This window comes from Podarcis bocagei, assembly GCF_964188305.1.
Source record: "Podarcis bocagei genome assembly, chromosome: 2".
NCBI lineage: Eukaryota > Metazoa > Chordata > Lepidosauria > Squamata > Lacertidae > Podarcis > Podarcis bocagei.
In genome coordinates, this window is record NC_138126.1 from 15,015,713 (window position 1) to 15,033,927 (window position 18,215).

General features: G+C 43.0%; 2 protein-coding genes and 1 long non-coding RNA gene across 6 annotated transcripts in view; all 3 read left to right on the top strand.

The window, feature by feature from the left end:
* The window catches only part of LOC308580547 (uncharacterized protein), a 147,209-nt gene that overhangs the window by 123,599 nt on the left and 5,395 nt on the right, over positions 1-18,215 (top strand). For 2 of the 3 annotated variants that reach the window (XM_081182360.1, XM_081182359.1), the window contains one exon: positions 13,085-13,271. The exons of the other annotated variant lie outside the window; for it this stretch is intronic. In XM_081182360.1, the coding sequence (XP_081038486.1) occupies positions 13,172-13,271 (100 nt within the window). In that variant the 5' untranslated portion in view covers positions 13,085-13,171. The remainder of the gene's footprint in view (positions 1-13,084; positions 13,272-18,215) is intronic. 3 annotated transcript variants of the gene reach the window in all.
* LOC308581287 overlaps positions 1-18,215 on the top strand; it is a 196,492-nt gene that overhangs the window by 78,216 nt on the left and 100,061 nt on the right. The gene's annotated exons all lie outside the window — the stretch shown is intronic.
* Positions 8,431-18,215, top strand: part of LOC308580689 (uncharacterized protein) — a 50,747-nt gene continuing 40,962 nt past the window's right edge. The window contains exon 1 of the mRNA XM_081182709.1: positions 8,431-8,596. The gene's annotated coding sequence lies outside the window, so the exon portion shown is untranslated. The remainder of the gene's footprint in view (positions 8,597-18,215) is intronic.

The window sequence follows — 18,215 nt, forward strand, 5'->3', positions numbered from 1 at the left end:
AATTGCTGCGTCTGTCAATTCTTGAACTTTCTTAATTGATCACTGGTACCCTTTGCACGTTGCAACAAGTGCACCCAGAAGATACCAGATATTGGTTGTAGTTAAATCTATACAAAGTGCCTTTGCCCCTCCATGAAGAAAGAAATGGGGAGGAGACAAGAGCTGGAATAGCTGACCCGAAGGAAAGGTAACCTGGGAACTTCATGTTGATCGACCACCCCAGCTCCCTGACCCCAAGAAAAGACCAGTCCAGGGAGGCAGGTGATCATTATAGCTACACCCCACATTATGCTCTCCAGTAGCTATTCCTTCAGCCAGGCCTATTTTCATTCAGTTCTTAGTGTGTCCATGGGTGGGTGTGTTTTACGTTTCCTTTCCCCCCCTTCCTCCACGCCAATGCTTTCAGCCCCAGAAGAGGAGCTCCCCTTGGTGTCAAGGGATGGGGGGGGGGTCCAAGGGAGCATCTGGAGCCCTGCCATTCCTTCTGTCATGGGCCCTTCCCCTCCTCTCTCTGCCATCCCAGGGCCAATCTTGACTCCCCAGCAGGAGACGGGATCTGTATGTGAACGTGAGATGTCCTAGCTGGTTGAAGGACCTCTTTCTGTTTCCTGGAGCTCCTTCCTTCTTTCTCATGCAAGGTGGAGTCATGAAGCAGATGAAGGCTCAGCACACCTAAGGGCAACATGGGGGGGGGTCTGCTTAACCTTTCCCCGTCTGCTCCTTTTCTGGATCAAAATCCCTAGCTAATCTGTCTAGCTGCTGCTGCCTGTCACTGTTCCTGTGTCTCTGGAGTGTTTCTTTGAAGAGAATACAGGACACTGCAAAAGACCCTGTAATGCAAACAGGGAGACTTCTGTCCAGGAGATTTCTGTATAAAAATTTCTTTGCTGAGCTGAAAGTGGGGACTAAGTGTTATGTATTGAAGTTCTCACCCTGGCCACCAGAGGTATTGTGTATATAGTTTTCACTCAGGTCCACGTCAGTTAATTTAGGCGGCAAACTCTAGGTGGTTGTTGTTACAATGTTGACAGCCGGCTGCCTATAAAAGCAGGCCGGCTGAGCTGTTTGCTGCTCTGTTCAGTTCCAGCTTATTATAAAGAACCACTTGGAGAAATCTCTGTGTCGTCTGCTATGTCCACCCAGATTAAAATTACTTACCAATTCCTAAGTATCTGGGTAAGGTAAAGGTGAAGAGACCCCTGACCATTAGGTCCAGTCGCGGACGACTCTGGGGTTGTGGCGCTCATCTCGCTTTATTGGCCGAGGGGCCCTGCGTACAGCTTCCGGGTCATGTGGCCAGCATGACTAAGCCGCTTCTGGCGAACAAGAGCAGCGTACGGAAACGCCATTTACCTGCCCGCTGGAGTGGTATGTATTAAAAAAAATTAAAATCTTATATATATAATGAATGTTCATAAGTGTACAAACCAATCACATACATAGATATGTGGACCACGTGTCTGGATCAGCACAGGAAGACCACCCTGAAACCATTTTGACTCCAAAACTGACCAAATGTTTTCTCTGCAAGGAGGGAGCGGTGAGGGAACCTTCCCATTGTCTCAGGAATTGAGTAATCACCGTCTCAAAGGAATGGCCAGACTACCAGGAAAGGCAATCAGATAAGGCATTATCACATAACCTGGCAGCATGAAAAACAACAAAATTCAAATTTCTGTTGTAGACCTCCTTTTCTGTGATGTAGGTATGATGTTTGTGGGGGGTGGTCTTGGGTTACACCCCTTCTGTGATGTAGGTATGATGCATGGAGGGGTGGTCTTGAGCTCTAGGGCAGGGAATTTAAAAGGTCTATATAAGGGCAGGCACACCTTTGTTCTGGGTCCTCCTCCTTTCTCCTCCATGCGAGGGGAGCAACCTGTTGCAACAGTTCAATAAAGATCAGTCTTACTAGCTGCTTTGCTTCTCAATATTCTCTGGTTGGCCTCTTGTTATTTTCTCCAACTGATGGAAAACCTGCAAAGGACTCTACAACGGCTCTTGTGTCCCCCATAAGGGAATAAGGGCAGATTTTGTCTACAACAGGGACTTCCGGTCGGTGCCAGCGCTTAATGGCGGTCCTACCTCCGAGCTCCGGAGAAGGACTGCTTCGCAAGTTCGGGTCTTACCCGCTACGGCAAGCGGGGGACCCCTAAAATCCCAGGCGCTGAAGCCTGAGAACAAGGAGACTCGGTGGGCACCTTTGCGCCCCCCGGTACCGTGAAAGAGCCTTTTTAAAGGCTACGGATCGACATCGGGAGTGAGCGCGGTGCTGAGAGTCGCTACCCAGCCTGCGAAGTGAAGCCGCGTCGCCATAAGCGGAGAGCGCCGATTCCTTCCTGAAAAGAAAATCTGAACTGATTTCCCGTGAGTAAGACTTGGAAAACAACTGGGACTCTTTAAATTTTGAAAAATTGAGCTAAAAGCGGGGGATTAAATCAAGGAAGTCTGCCTCCCCCCCCACTGCATGAAAGTGAAAGCAACGGAACTCTAAACTTGCATCCGTTGAAACTCGCTTTTTAACTAATTAAACCGGACATTGAAACCTTAGATCTCCCCTCTAGCTGGCAGGGCAGAGGGGAGGTGAATGAGACTTTAATAACTGCATGATTTATCTGAAGCAAAATCCTCTGCCGTCTCATCTATTGAAAGAACGGAACGGTCTGTCTTTTCAGAACAATAGGACACTGAGCTGACTTTTTCCTGCAAAGTGACACTGTGATACAAAGTTTACACAGTGACTGGCTACAAGAAGAAACAGTGTAAACTGGGAAACTGTGGCAATTTACAGTTATAGTTTCTAATAATATTGACTTTGACTGTACCAATCTCTCTTTTTTACACCTTTGGACATATTCCTTTGTTCTTGTACTTGGACAATTTGTTTTATGGCCATTTTGATTTGCTCCCCCTAGAGGGTAAAAGTAAAATTCGGCACGGCTTAAGACAGTGGAATTTTCCAACGGGAAACAGTTCCCGTGGGAATTGACCTTGACATGAGTGGCTCACAAGAAGAGATAGTTACAAGAGCCAAGATCAGACAGCAACAGCAACAGCAACAGTTGCAACAGCAACAGACAAAGAAAAGAGGCTCAATTTCAGCTGCTACTGCAGGAGGAATAACAGAACAAGAAAAGGGAGCAGCTGCGTCTATGGAAGCTGTGACAGATGCCCTGCTTAAGATAAATCAAACTCTGGAGTCTTTGACAAAACAGACTTCAGAAAATACACAAAAGTTATCAGAAATATCATTAAGACTAAACCAGAACACAGAATCTATAAATAAACTTGTAGAGGAAAATGCCACCACGTGTAAAATTGCCGAAGATGCCAAAGCTGCCGTCGGAGAAACGCAAGAGAAATTAGAGCCAATTGCCAAGAAGGTTTACGAACATGATGCAACTTTGGCCTTGTGGGAGCTACAGAGAAAAGAGAGAAATTTGAAATTAAGATCAATTCCGGAGAACGAAAGAGATAACCTTGTGGAATACTTGACACGGGAGTTTGCGGCCTGCTGGGACCTGGAGGAAGACGAGTTTAAAATCACAACAGCTTTTAGACTGGGCAAAAAGCAGGACAGAAAGACCCCAAGGGACTGTCTGATTACACTCAGATCCAAGGAGGAAAGAGACAAAATATTAGGACTACATTTTGAAAAGACTCTCCAAATTGACAACTCAGCTGTACAGATATTCAAGGACATCCCAAAATATATTCTGGATTTAAGAAACTTCTACAAGGACCTGGTTCTCTTGCTAAAGAAAAACTCTATCCGCTTTAGGTGGGAATTCCCACAAGGACTGTCATTTGACTTCAAGGCAAAGAAGGTGAAAATAAAGACAATTCAAGATAAAGACAAATTTTTGGCAAGATACCAGGAGGACCTACAGAAGGGGACTGTGGACGTACTTGCAGAACAGAGGAGAGCACTAGATATTCTGAATCTCTCGATTGGACAAAAACCACCACCATCAGAAGAAGAGCAACAACTCGGAGCTGTTGGAGGAGCACCAGGAAAATAGCAAGATGGCTCTGCAATTCCTTAGCTGGAATTGTAATGGGCTCAATGGGCCTTTGAAGAGAAGACAAGTATTTCATATATTGAATAGAGAACAACTGGACTTGATATGCCTACAAGAAACTCACATAACTAGAGCCCACAGGAGACTACTCATAAATAAAAGGCTAGGACAAGAATTTATCTCATCAGACAAAGTTAAGAAGAGAGGAGTTGTAATATATGTGAAAGAGAAATGGGCTCCAAAAATGATATTTAAAGATGAACAAGGGAGATATTTGGCTGTGGAGATACAAGCACAAGGAGAAAAATTCTTAGTTGTTGGAATCTATGCACCAAACGAAGGTAAATCTGACTTTTTTAAGAGACTTCATGAAACTTTGATGGACTATTTGGATTACAATATGATAATCATGGGAGACATGAATGGCGTGGTCTCCACCAATATGGACAAGGCACAAAGACTAACAGTTACTAAAGAAGGGAGACTCCCTAAGACTTTCTTCGAAATGACTGAAAACATGGACTTGATAGATATTTGGAGAACAAGGAACCCTCTGGAGAGAGAGGGAACCTTTTTCTCGCAAGCAATGATGACCTGGACTAGAATTGATCAAATTTGGATTACTAGTGGTATGGCTCCAAAGATTAAGAAAGTGGAAATCTGCCCAAAAACTTGCTCCGACCATAACGCCGTGAAGATGGAGATGAAACTCACAACAACTGGTCAATTCAGATGGAGAATGAATGACACCCTCTTTCGAGATAAGGAATTCCTCACGAAGGCCCAGAAGACTTTAAAAGACTATTTTGAAATAAATATGAGGGCCGACGTGGAGAAAAGAGTGATCTGGGACGCAAGCAAAGCGGTGATGAGAGGATTCTTGATTCAGCAAAACTCAATAAAGAGGAAAAAGCAAAATGAGAAAAAAGAAAAGATTCTGGAAAAGATAAAGGAAGGTGAGACAAAACTAACAAAACCAAAGTCCCAGGAGATTTTAAGAGAGATCAAGTTATATCAAACACAATATATGGAATTGATGAACCAAGAGATTGAATGGAAGATAAAACAAATGAAGCAAAAGACTTTTGAATCAGCAAATAAATGTGGCAAACTTCTGGCATGGCAAATGAAGAAAAGACAGAAACTAAATACAGTTACAAGCCTAGAGGTGGACGGAAAAAACATAACTAAACCTAATGAAATTAGAAACTGCTTCTTGAGTTACTTTAAAAAACTCTACACTCAAGGCCCGCAAAATGAAGAAGATATAGATAAATTCCTCGACAAATATGGATTACAAAAAATCTCTCATCAAAGTAAGATGGACTTGAACCAGAGAATCTCAGAACAAGAGATAGAGGCTGCCATTCAGAATATGCAACTGGGTAAATCTCCAGGACCAGATGGACTGACTTCTAGATGCTACAAATCGTTGAAGGATTGGTTGATTCAACCATTGAAAGAAGTTTGTAACGAGATCCTTGAGGGGAAAAAGGCACCTGAATCGTGGAAAGAAGCATATATTTCACTCATACCAAAGACAGAGACTGAAAAGACTCAACTGAAGAACTACCGCCCAATATCATTACTTAATGTGGATTACAAAATCTTCGCAGACATTTTGGCAAGAAGATTTAAAAGAGTGCTGATGGAGAAGATTCATAAGGACCAAGCAGGCTTTCTCCCTAAAAGACACCTGGCAGACAATGTAAGGAATGTAATAGACATTCTGGAAAAGCTAGAGGTGAATATAAACACTAAAGCAGTATTGATTTTTGTTGATGCAGAGAAAGCCTTTGACAATATCTCTTGGAGTTTTATGATAAAGAACCTTCATGGGATGGGGGTAGGTCAAGGTTTTGAAAATGGTATGGCTGCAATATATTCTGAACAAAAAGCTAAATTGATTGTGAACAATGTAGTGACTGACGAACTTAAGATAGAAAAAGGAACACGTCAGGGGTGCCCATTCTCCCCATTACTTTTCATTTCAGTCCTGGAGGTGCTGCTGAATATGATAAGGAATGACCAGCAGGTTAAAGGTGTACAGGTCGGAGCTAAACATTACAAGTTAAGAGCATTTGCAGATGACCTAGTATTGACTTTGCAAGAGCCAAACACTAGTACGAAAAAGGTTCTAGAAATAATACAACAGTTTGGCCAGGTAGCTGGCTTTAAATTGAATAAACAAAAAACTAAAGTTTTAGGGAAAAATCTAACAGATATGGAAAAGGAGAAATTCCAAGAGGAGACAGGGTTGATGGTGGTTAAGAAGGTAAAATATCTAGGGGTTTACTTGACATCTAAAAACCTGAATTTGTATAAAGACAACTATGAAAAATGCTGGTCAGAAATTAAAAAAGATCTAGAAATATGGTCAAATTTGAAATTGTCAATGTTAGGCCGAATCGCGGTGATTAAAATGAATGTATTGCCTAGAATGTTATTTTTGTTCCAGACCTTGCAGATTCTTGATAAGATGGAATGTTTTAAGAGGTGGCAGAAAGATATCTCGAAATTTGTCTGGCAGGGCAAAAAGCCCAGAATTAAATTTAAAATACTGACAGATGCTAAAGAAAGAGGGGGGTTTGCCCTGCCGGACTTAAAATTGTATTATGAGGCAGCAGCTTTTTGCTGGCTGAAAGAATGGATGCTCCTAGAAAATACAGATATCTTAGATCTGGAAGGTTTTAACAATGCTTTTGGTTGGCATGCATATTTATGGTATGATAAAGTTAACAGTACCTTTAAGAACCACATCGTTAGAAAAGCACTGTTTAATGTTTGGATAAGATATAAGGATCTGTTGGAAAACAAAACCCCTAGATGGGTTTCACCAGTGGAGGCCAAGGCAGTGAAGAAACTCAATATGGAGGTCGGATGGCCGAAGTATTGGGAGATCTTGGAACAAGATGGAGACAAATTTAAATTGCAAAGTCATGAGAAATTGAAACATAAGGTACAAAATTGGCTTCAATACCATCAAATAATGGAATTCTTCAAACAGGACAGGAAAATTGGCTTCCAGATGGAAAAATCAAAATTAGAAACTGAATTGCTAGAACCCAGTACTAAGAATTTATCTAGAATGTATAATTTGTTGCTGAAATGGAATACACAGGATGAAACAGTTAAATCAGCTATGATTAAATGGGCACAAGATGTTGGACATAACATTATGTCAGATGACTGGGAATGGTTATGGAACACCGGTATCAAATTTACGGCATGTAATGCCCTAAAGGAAAACATTATGAAAATGGTATACAGGTGGTACATGACCCCAGTCAAGCTGGCAAAAATTTATCACTTGCCCGATAACAAATGTTGGAAGTGTAAAGAGACTGAAGGCACCTTCTACCACCTTTGGTGGACATGCCCAAAGATTAAGACTTTCTGGGAAATGATCTATAATGAAATGAAAAAGGTACTTAAATGTACTTTTCCTAAAAAACCAGAGGCCTTTCTCTTGGGCATTGTCGGCCAATTGGTGTCAAAAAGGGATAGAACTTTCTTTATGTATGCTACTACAGCAGCAAGAATACTCATCGCGAAGTACTGGAAAACACAAGATCTACCCACTCTGGAAGACTGGCAGATGAAAGTGATGGACTATATGACATTGGCCGAGATGACAAGCAGAATCCGTGATCAACGACCGGAGACGGTGGCAGAAGAATGGAGAAAATTTAAAAGCTATCTTAAGGACCACTACAAACTTAAGGAATGTTAAAATGTTTTGGTTTCCAGAAATGAAGGGATACAGGGACACAAGATTAGACTATAGAGACGTTTAAGAGGACAGAGGTGGAGAGTAACAATTGGGAGTTGCTATTAAAATATGGACATTGGGATGCAGAAAGGGGAGGTAAGGGGAAGTCGGAGAAAGAAGGTTTATGAAAATAGGGGATGAAACTATACATGTATGTTTGTTTGCTTTAAATGTTTGTTTGTTGTTAAAAATTTTGTAAAACCAATAAAAATTTTATTAAAAAAAAAAAAAGATTTTGTCTACAACAGGTACCTCTTTATCTACTTGCAGTTTGATGTGCTTTCCAACTACTAGGTTGGCAGGAGCAGAGACAGAGCAACGGGACTCATCCCTTCACGGGGATTCGAACAGCCAACCTTCTGATTGGCAAGCCCTAGGCTCTGGGGTTTAACCCACAGCGCCACCAGCGTCCCTTATTGAGGACAATATGGGGCTCCAAAGCAGGCACAGTCCAGCTGGGGCAAAGTATAAGTTTATATTCCCTCTGCACACGTTCCCTCCCTCCTCTTCCCATTGGTTGGGTGCTACAAGGCTTTCCTTCCCCCAATTATCAAATAACAGACAAGAGGCTGAGCGTGGAGAGAAGCTTCTCCTTCCTCCTCAGAGTTGCCTCCACTTCCGGCTTCACCAGCAGAGAGAAAATTGGGGCTTGGAAAGGAAGGAGGGGAGGAGGCGGGAAGCGGGGCTGCGTCATATGGAGGCGGAGGAGGGGGCTTCTTCCTAATCAAGCCTCCTAATTAAGCGCCATCACTGCCTACCTCTCACGAGGGGCTCCCATTCCCGCCCTCGCTGCCCAGGATTTCGGGTGAGTGCAAAGCCAATGGCGGGGAAGGAGGGAAGGGGCTTTGCGAGGGGGTCCAGGATGAGAAGCCCCCGGACGGGGAGGAGAGAAGGGAGGAAAGGGAGCTGTTCTCTTAAAGGGGGCTTGAAGGGGGGGGGGAGAGAAGCTTCCTCCTGCAGGGATCTGGTGGAAAGGGAGTTGCAGGGAAGGAGGCGGGCAAGGGGAGAGGGGTGGGCATTGCTGGCCTGGATCGCCTTAATAAAAGTATTAATTTTAATTTTAATATCTATACCCCAGCAGAAGGTCCCTCGGAGGAGGACCTTATCTTTAGGCAACAGGCGATAGCATTGCTCTTCTCCCAGGGGTTTGGCTCATTAAAGAATCTATGGACTTCACAACTGAATTATGGGGGGTGGGTGGGTTGTTTTTATTTCTTACTCTGCTATACATCTCTGTGTTTTTCTCTTGTAAGCTGCCCTGTGATCTTTGGAGGAAGGGCAGTATACAAATGTGAAGAATAGCTGTAAAAATAGGAAGCCCTCTTGCGGTCAAGGGGGAGGTTGGGACAGAGTCTCTGATCAGCATGCATAACAGGATGGGCTTAGGAGGGAATAATACTAATAAGAATAAGAATAATTCATTACTTGCCCCCTGCCCATCTGACTGTGTTGCCTCAGCCACTCTGGGCGGCTTCCAACAAAAACACCCCAAAATTTAAAACATCGAAAACTTTCCTACATAGGGCTGCCAGCAGAAGACTTCCGTTTTGTAGAAATGGCCTTTGAATTTAAAGAAACGCCCTCTTTAAGGAATCCCGTGGCGTAAACGTGTATGTTGTCCTCTAGGTCCAAACACATAGTAAGAGCAAGCAGTGCTCCAAAGTGCTTCTCTTGTGAACTTGCCATCTAAGTTGTTTACTCCTGACCAAAGCTCCTGTTTTCCAAAAGGACTGGGGGGGGGTCTCCTCACCACTTTTAACCCCCCCACTCCCACCGCATGGAAGGCAGAGGACGTGTTCATTCAAAATCCTAGTAAACCATGTGTGTATCTGAAGTGAACCAGGCGCTGCAGCAGAGGAGGAAAGGCAGCAGAGGAGGAAAGGGGTGGGTTTGAAGGCTCTTCCTGCCTCTCTCCCCTGAGCAACAAAAGCAAAGGGTGTTTGTAGGGCAGAACGACAGAGGAGGAGTCAGGGAGGACAGAGGGAGCAATGGGCGGATCCCCCACCTCTCCCAGGGGTCCAGATGCAAGCAAGGGGCTTCCTTCTTCTCCTTGCAAGGGCCACCCATGTAGTCAGAGCAGTCCTTTGCAGGTTAACACTTATGTTCCATGGGATCTACTCTTAGGCCACTAATGTGCATACCATGCCAGCCTTAGGAAGGGAGGTGGGACAGGCAGGTGAAAGAAATTGCCAAAGGTGTTTGAAAATGGGTGGGGGGTCTTGGGAAGGGGTCTTTTTGTTTGCAACAACTGCAGTGGGGATGCTGATTGCCAAGGGATAGAAAGGAGATAAAATTCCATCAGAAGAGGAGTGGCAAGTAAAAATCCTTCAATATATAGAAGTAGCATAGATGACGGAAAAGATAAGAAATTGATCGACCCAAAAGTTTAAAAGGGAATGAGAAAGCTATAGATAATATTTAAAACAACAGTGTCCTCTTATAAAAACTTTAGAATGTTTCAAATAACTCATAATTGAATAAGGTACAAAGAATTCAGACAATATTTAAGAAAGATAAAGTTTATTGAAAAATAGAGGCAAGTAATTAAGAAAATTGCCAACCTAGCAGTTTTTTTGTTTAAATGATATTTATTCAAAATTTCAAAAATATATAAATACAATGAAGAACAGAAAAGTACAACAGAAAAAAGAAAAGAAAAAACTAAAAAAATTAACTAAAAAAGGAAGAATACACATCCCATATTACATCTTTTCATTTGCTTGTTTCTTGGACCTCCTCACACCTCCCTTTTTGTATTTAACTTAATTCGTTGTTTCAGCAAATTCTTCCCATATTTCTCAATTTTTATTTAAATAATTTGTCTTAACAATCTATCTTATTAATTAATTCAACATATCCTTTCCATCTTTTACCATATTCTGTTATTCAATTTACCTTAATGTATTTAACCTTATCTTACCTTAAAAACCTTAAAATTCAAAGTTTAAACCATATTTATACATAACTCCTTAAATCCTTTCTACTAAAGCCAATTAGTTCCTTTCCAGCATTTTCCCTGATATTTCATTAATATTACACTAATTCCAAAAATAAAAAGAAGAAATTTTTCCCTAGTTATTGTCCAACGTCCCTTTTTCCTGGTTTCGGGTTATGTCAGTCCTTTCTATACATTCCATCCAGTCCATCAATCTGGTGTTCTTATATCCGAGGCCCTTAAGTCTCTTCTATGCCCCTTCTGCAGATTTTCTTGTTCTTGTTTGTAGTTGCACTCTTCCTTGTCTTTTGTTGGTTTCTTTCTTAATTTCTTCCCTTTCTCCTTGGGGAGTGGGTCTCCGGGGGATTCCAACCGGTAATAATCTCCATTTTCCTTCATCAAGCCAGCCCATTCCCCACAGTCCCACTCCCTGTCATCATCGTTGTATTCCAAAAAGTGATTGTCCAAAAAGTAATTGTCAACATGTTTCATAGTCCCACCAGAATTAAGAGCTTCTTTAACTCCAAACACTTCCAAGTACACTCCAAGTTCAATCTTCCAATGCAACAACTTTTGCTCCTGCAGGACTTTGGATCTCTCCATTTGTGTTGCTTGGGGTGCGATCACAACCTCTTCCATCTTCCTCTGCCCTTGCACTTGCCCAATCAAACCAGTTTCCTGAATTAGTCGCTGTATAATTTCTTTATCCTTGTTTCCTGTTAATACATATTCACTGGCTACGGCAGTCATCAAGTCCAACTTCTCATTCATCAAATTCATCCTCTCATGCAAATGCTCCAGCAAAGCATTTGTCTTGTCAAGGGCAGACACCAAAACTTCCAACACATTTCTATTCAAGGTCAAACGACTGGTCCCACGATCTCAATCTCGCAGCTGTAACGTCTCCAAGTAAACTGCAGCAACAAACTGACAAGCTCCCTCTAGGGGACACAATTTCTATTTGTATCCATCTTTAAAATGTATCCAACAAAAGAAAATTATTTTCAATTTTCAAATACTTGTTTCTTTAAAATGCAGAAAGCAGCATTGAAGTTCATTTGTTTCTCTTTTTTTGACTATCTGCCAAAGTGCTCCACTTTCAATAAATGGACGTCTCCAACAGTTTCTGTCCTGACACCCCGTTCCCAGGTTTGAGACGAGGGAAACTTATACTCCTTTACTCTCTCTCCTGCAGGCTTAAACAGTCAAATCCCCCCCTTTTCTCCTGCTTTCCAAGGGGGTTTTATTGGTTGTAGATGCAGGAAAATTCAATCTTTAAAACAACTTTTCCAGGCTCTTAGATTGTAAGGTTTTTGCTTCAGTCTATTTACAAAAAGTGGAAGGCGGACTTCCTGTTTAAACCTTCCCGCTTCAGTGCCTAATTCAAGAATTTCTTGATCCAATTTTCCGTTTTTACTCACGGGTACTTGTTTAGAGTCCGAATGACAACAGGAAAAAGTCAGCGCTCTCCGGCGATGGCTATGCGGCTTCCCTCCGTGAAAGTAGCAGTCGGTTCGCTGCACCGCGCTGCTCACCCCACTTCGCTCCGGAGCCCCAAAAAGGGGTTTCCCTGCGAGTAGGGGAGGCGCTCTTGGTGCTCTGCCGAACCCCACATTCCCAGGCTCCTCCACCTGGGATTTCTAGCGGGTCCCCACCTTCGCCGCGGCGGGAAGACCCAGTTTCCACAGAGCCCGTTCCTCTGATCGAAGGAACTCTGCCATTCGCCGATGGCGCTAACCCGGAAGTCCGCCAACCTAGCAGTTTGAAAGCACGTCAAAGTGCAAGTAGATAAATAGGTACCGCTCCGGCGGGAAGGTAAACGGCGTTTCCATTCGCTGTTTTAGTTCGCCAGAAGTGGCTAGTCATGCTGGCCACATGACCCGGAAGCTGAGTGCGGATAAATGCCGGCTCCCTCAGCCAGTAAAGCGAAATGAGCGCCGCAACCCCAGAATCATCTGTGACTGGACCTCACGGTCAGGGGGTACCTTTACCTAATTAAGAAAATAAATAACCTATATCAAGGAAGTCGGAAGTAGATGGCTGGAATAATTTTGTGCATTCGTGATGTATGGTTCTATTTCTTTTTGTAAGAAATGTATTGTGCTTTTTTGTTTTGTTTCTTTTCCTTTTTAAAAGCTTTTGTTGTGTGTGTGTGTGTGTGTGTGTGTGTGTGTTGATTTTAAACCAATAAAGATTGAATGAACAAAATAAAATAAATAAAAAAGGAAGGGAGGTGATGAAAGGAATTGCCAAAGGTGATCGAAAATGGGTGGGGGCTCTTGGGAAGGGGGTGCCCAATTGGGGCTTCTTTAGGGGCAGCAGAATGACTCCCTTGGCTGTTTCTTCCCTCCCTCCCAGGAAGCTGCAACTTGCTCTGGATTCTGCACTCCTCAGGAAGCTGAACCTGCAAACCTAGCTGAGACTGAACCTGCAACCCTGGCCAGGATGGAAGGAGGAAGATGGACGGTTGACCTGGTCAGGCTGTCTCCCGCATCCCTCCCCACAACCTCTGAGCATTCCCTCCCAGGACCCTTGGAGAAATCTGGTGAGTTCCAGGGGAGAGGAGATGGGGACAGGGATAGATGGATGGTGGAGGGAGAAAGAGGAAAATATGGAGAGGAGACAAATGGAAGGAAGTTCCTGACAGGAAGAAGGAAGGGGTGAGGCCTTCTCTAAAGCAGCTCTTTGTTTCTTGAATCCCTTTCATAAGGTAGTGGGGGCAGATTTTCTTCCTCCAGGATTTTAAATCTCAGGAGTTACAGTGGTACCTTGGTTATCAAACATAATCGGTTCCGGCAGTCTTCCAAAACCAAAGTGTTCCAAAACCAAGGCGTGCTTTCCCATAGAAAGTAATGCAAAATGGATTAATCCGTTCCAGACTTTTAAAAACAACAGCAATTTAACATGAATTTTACTATCTAACAAGACCATTGGTCCATAAAATGAAAGCAATAATCAATGTTCTGTACCATAATATAAGACAGTATTGTAGATGATAAAAATTAAAATTAAAACCAAAAACAAGTCACAGTCAAAAATGAAAAAGCCACACAAACAAAAATGGAAAAAATAGTAAAACACTAAAGCACCAAATGTCACCTCAGAACACTCCAACCAGAAACAGCTTTAATATTCATGGGGGGAACCTTAAATTAGCTGTGCAAGGGAACAAATGGGATGAAAAAAGCCTCAATTATAATGGAGGGGACCTAAATTTGCTGCGCAACAGTAAAAAGGGCAGCTCAGGAGCATGTTCGGTTTCCAAGGCAAAGTTCAAAAACAGGAACACCTACTTCTGGGTTTGCAAATGATGAATCAACAGAAGCATAGTTAATGTCCTAAGTCCCTTTCCCATTTCGTCATAACTAATTTGGCCTGTTCATCCTTTGTATACCATTCTAGGGTCAAGTTCATTCATTATATTCAATTGGGTGGCCCTGATCTTAGTTCCCATTTTTTAATAGCGTCTCCTTTTTTCTCCTTTTCTACTTTCCCATTTTGTAACAGTTTATATATTTTTGAGAGAGTCTGTTGGTTATTATATAAAATTTCTTTTTCCCATACCAATATTTTTTTTATCAAACCCATTAAGCTTACTATCCTTCTCAAATATTGTTTTTAATTGGAAATATTCTAACCAATTCACCCCCTCTCTTTTAATTCTTAAAATTTCTTTACTGTTGGGCAATCTTTTATCTCTTCTATGAGTTCCCTATATGTTAGCCAGCTATCTTTCATGTTGCTTCTATGCAAGGCTAATGACTCTATAGGTGATAGCCACCAGGGAGTTTTGGCTGTTAGTATTGTTTTATTTCTTTCCCAGACTTCGAATAGGGCCTTTCTCACCAAATGATTAGTGAATCCTCTATGTGCTTTTATTTTATCGTGACCCAGGTAGCCATGCCACCCGAAAACTTTGTCCCAGCCCTCCAGGTCTAAGATTTCAGTATCTGTCAGTAACATCCAATCTTTCAGCCATGTCATGCATGCAGCCTCAAAATACAGCTTGAGGTTTGGGACTGCGAACCCGCCCCTTTCTCTAGGCTCCATCAGTACTTTAAACCTTACTCTTGGCTTCTTACCTTGCCAGATAAAATTAGAAAGATCCCTTTGCCAGCCTTTAAAACATTTTGTCCCGATAATTATTGGGATCGTCTGGAAACGGAAGAGCATTTTTGGTAGAATTGACATTTTTATCAAGGATATCCTTCCCCATAAGGACAAGTTCAATTTATTCCATTTATTTAGATGTCCTTTTATTTCCTTCCACTTCTTCACATAGTTATCCTTGTACAAATTGGTATTTTTTAATTTGTGATCCAGATCCCTAAATACTTAACTTTCGTGGTAATTTAAAGGCCTGTTACTCTTTCCAATTCTTCCTGTTCGTTTACCCCCATATTTTTCGTTAATAATTTAGATTTTTCTTTATTTAACTTAAAGCCTGATACTCTTCCATATTCAGACAATTTCTTTAGTGCTTCTGGTATACTTTCTTCTGGGTTATCTGTATACATTACATCGTTCACAAATGCTTTAACTTTATATTGTCTATTACCTAGACTAATCCCCTTGATTTTTGGGTCCTTTCTTATCGCTATTAGGAGTGTTTCCAGCGTCATAATAAACAAAAGTGGGGATAGAGGGCATCCTTGTCTGGTGCCTCTTTCAATTTGGAAAGTTAATTATTAACTTAGCTTTCTAGTTTTCATATATCGCTTTAATAGCATTCAAAATTTTGTTCCCAAGTTTCAAACTTTCCACAGTGCGGACCAGAAAATTACAGGCCACACTCTCGAAGGCTTTCTCCGCATCTACCAATAACATTGCCACCTTCTTGCTAGGTTTCATATCAATATATTCTAGAAGATCAATCACTATTCTTGTATTATTTTTTATCTGTCTCCCCGGTAAGAAGCCATTCTGGTCCCTGCCTATTACTCTGTTCAAACATTATTTCAATCTATTTGCTAACACACCTGCAAAAATTTTGTAATCAATATTCAGTAGGGAAATTGGCCTGTAGTTCTTTATAATATTTGGGTCCATTCCTTGTTTTGGTAATAAGGTTATCCACACTTCGCGCCAAGAGTCAGGAATTTTCCCTTCTTCCATTATCTCATTCATGATCTTTTTAAGTCTAGGGATTATTACATCTTCTAGTTTCTTATAATATGTACAGTGGTGCCTCGCAAGACGAAATTAATTCGTTCCGCAATTCTCTTCGTCTTGCGGTTTTTTCGTCTTGCGATGCACGGTTTCCCATAGGAATGCATTGAAAATCAATTAATGCGTTCCTAGGGAAACCGACTTCAGACCAGGTCCGGGGACAGTCTGTCCCCGGACCTCGTCTGAAGGCTGGGGGGGGGGGAACAAGGGCTTTTCTTCCCACCCCCAGCATTTTAAAAAACCCCGGAACAGCGGAGGACTTCTCCGCTGTGCGGGGCGATCTTAAAATGCTGGCGAGCGGCATTTTAAAATCGCCCCGGACAGCGGAGGACTTCTCCGCTGTCCGGGGCGATTTAAAAGCCCCTGGGAAGGCAGGCAGGGGGGACAAAGACTTTTGCCCCCCCCCCCGCCAGCCTTCAGAAGGTGTCCCCGCTGCGGCGGGAGGTGTCCCATGCCCCCCGCCCGGCTTCGGAGCACCGGGAGAAGCGATCTCCCTTCAGCCGCTTGCAGCAAAAGATGTCGGGGGAAGCGGGATGCGAAGCGCTTCGCTTCCCCCGACATCTTTCGCTGCAAGGGGCTGGGGGGAGATCGCTATCTCCCCCCAGCCCCTTGCTTTAGAAGAGGTGCGGGGGAAGCGGGAAGCGAAGCGCTTCGCTTCCCGCTTCCCCCGACATCTTTCGCTGCAAGGGGCTGGGGGGAGATCGCTATCTCCCCCCAGCCCCTTGCTTTAGAAGAGGTGCGGGGGGAGCGGGAAGCGAAGCGCTTCGCTTCCCGCTTCCCCCGACATCTTTCGCTGCAAGGGGCTGGGGGGAGATCGCTATCTCCCCCCAGCCCCTTGCTTTAGAAGAGGTGCGGGGGAAGCGGGAAGCGAAGCGCTTCGCTTCCCGCTTCCCCCGACATCTTTCGCTGCAAGGGGCTGGGGGGAGATCGCTATCTCCCCCCAGCCCCTTGCTTTAGAAGAGGTGCGGGGGAAGCGGGAAGCGAAGCGCTTCGCTTCCCACTTCCCCCGACATCTTTCGCTGCAAGGGGCTGGGGGGAGATCGCTATCTCCCCCCAGCCCCTTGCTTTAGAAGAGGTGCGGGGGAAGCGGGAAGCGAAGCGCTTCGCTTCCCCGCTTCCCCCGGTCTTTTGCAGCAAGGGGCTGCAGGGAGATCGCTATCTCCCCGCGGCCCCTTGCTTCAAAGAGAAGATCCGCTGTCCCCGGGGCAAGCTTCGTTTTGCGAAGCAAGCCCATAGGGAAATTCGTCTTGCGAGGCAACTCGAAAACGAAAAAACCTTTCGTTTTGCGAGTTTTTCGTCTCGCGAGGCGTTCGTCTTGCGGGGTACCACTGTAATTGGTATTCCGTCTGGGCCTGGTGATTTCCCAGTTTCCATTTTCCTTATCACCTCTCTTATTTCTTCTGAGCTTATGCACGAATTTAAATTACTTAATTCCTTGCCATCTATTTCAGGGATTTTGTTTTCTCTTACATACTCTTTAATTTTATTCTCATCTTTGTCTTCCAACTCATATAATTTTTTATAAAAATTCCTAAGCATCATTTTTATTTGGTCCAGGTCTGTAATTTCTTTTCCTTGTTCAATAATCTTATTTATAACCCTATCCACTTGTTTCTCCTTTGTTAGCCAGGACAACATTTTACCGGGTATATTTGCCGATTCAAAATACCTTTGTTTTGTCCATTTAATCTTATTTTCTACCTCTTTGTTTATTAAATTGTTTAATTGGGATTGTAAAATTTTAATATTCTGGATTATGCTCTCTTGTTTTGGATTTTTCAACAGTTCTTTTTCCTTCTCCCTTATCTGTTTATTTATTTCCATAGTATCCTTTGCTTTATCCTTCCTTATTCTTGCCATTTGTTGTATTCCAATTCCTCTCAAATAGGCTTTACTGGTATCCCAGATGATTTCCCTGTCTGTCCCATGTCTCTCATTAATTTTGAAAAATTCCTTCAACAATTCCCTCATTTTAATCACCTTCTGCTCATCTCTCCAAACCTCATCATTCATCCTCCACCTCCCTCTCGTATGTTTTTTAAATCTTATGTTTATAGTAACGGGATTATGGTCTGAGAGAGATATATTCAGAATCTTTGCTTTTACCAAGCTCAATGTCAATTTTTTCGAGCCCCAAATTGTGTCTATTCTCCCTCCCGATTTTTTATTTTCGGAAAAATAGGTAATATCCTTTTCAGTGAGGTGCTTGAATCTCCAGGTATCAAATAAATTAAGATTATCAGTCAACTGGAAGAGCGATAATGGTAGTCTGCCTGAGTTTGATTCCCCCCCCCTCTCAGTTCTATCCATTTCAATAGAT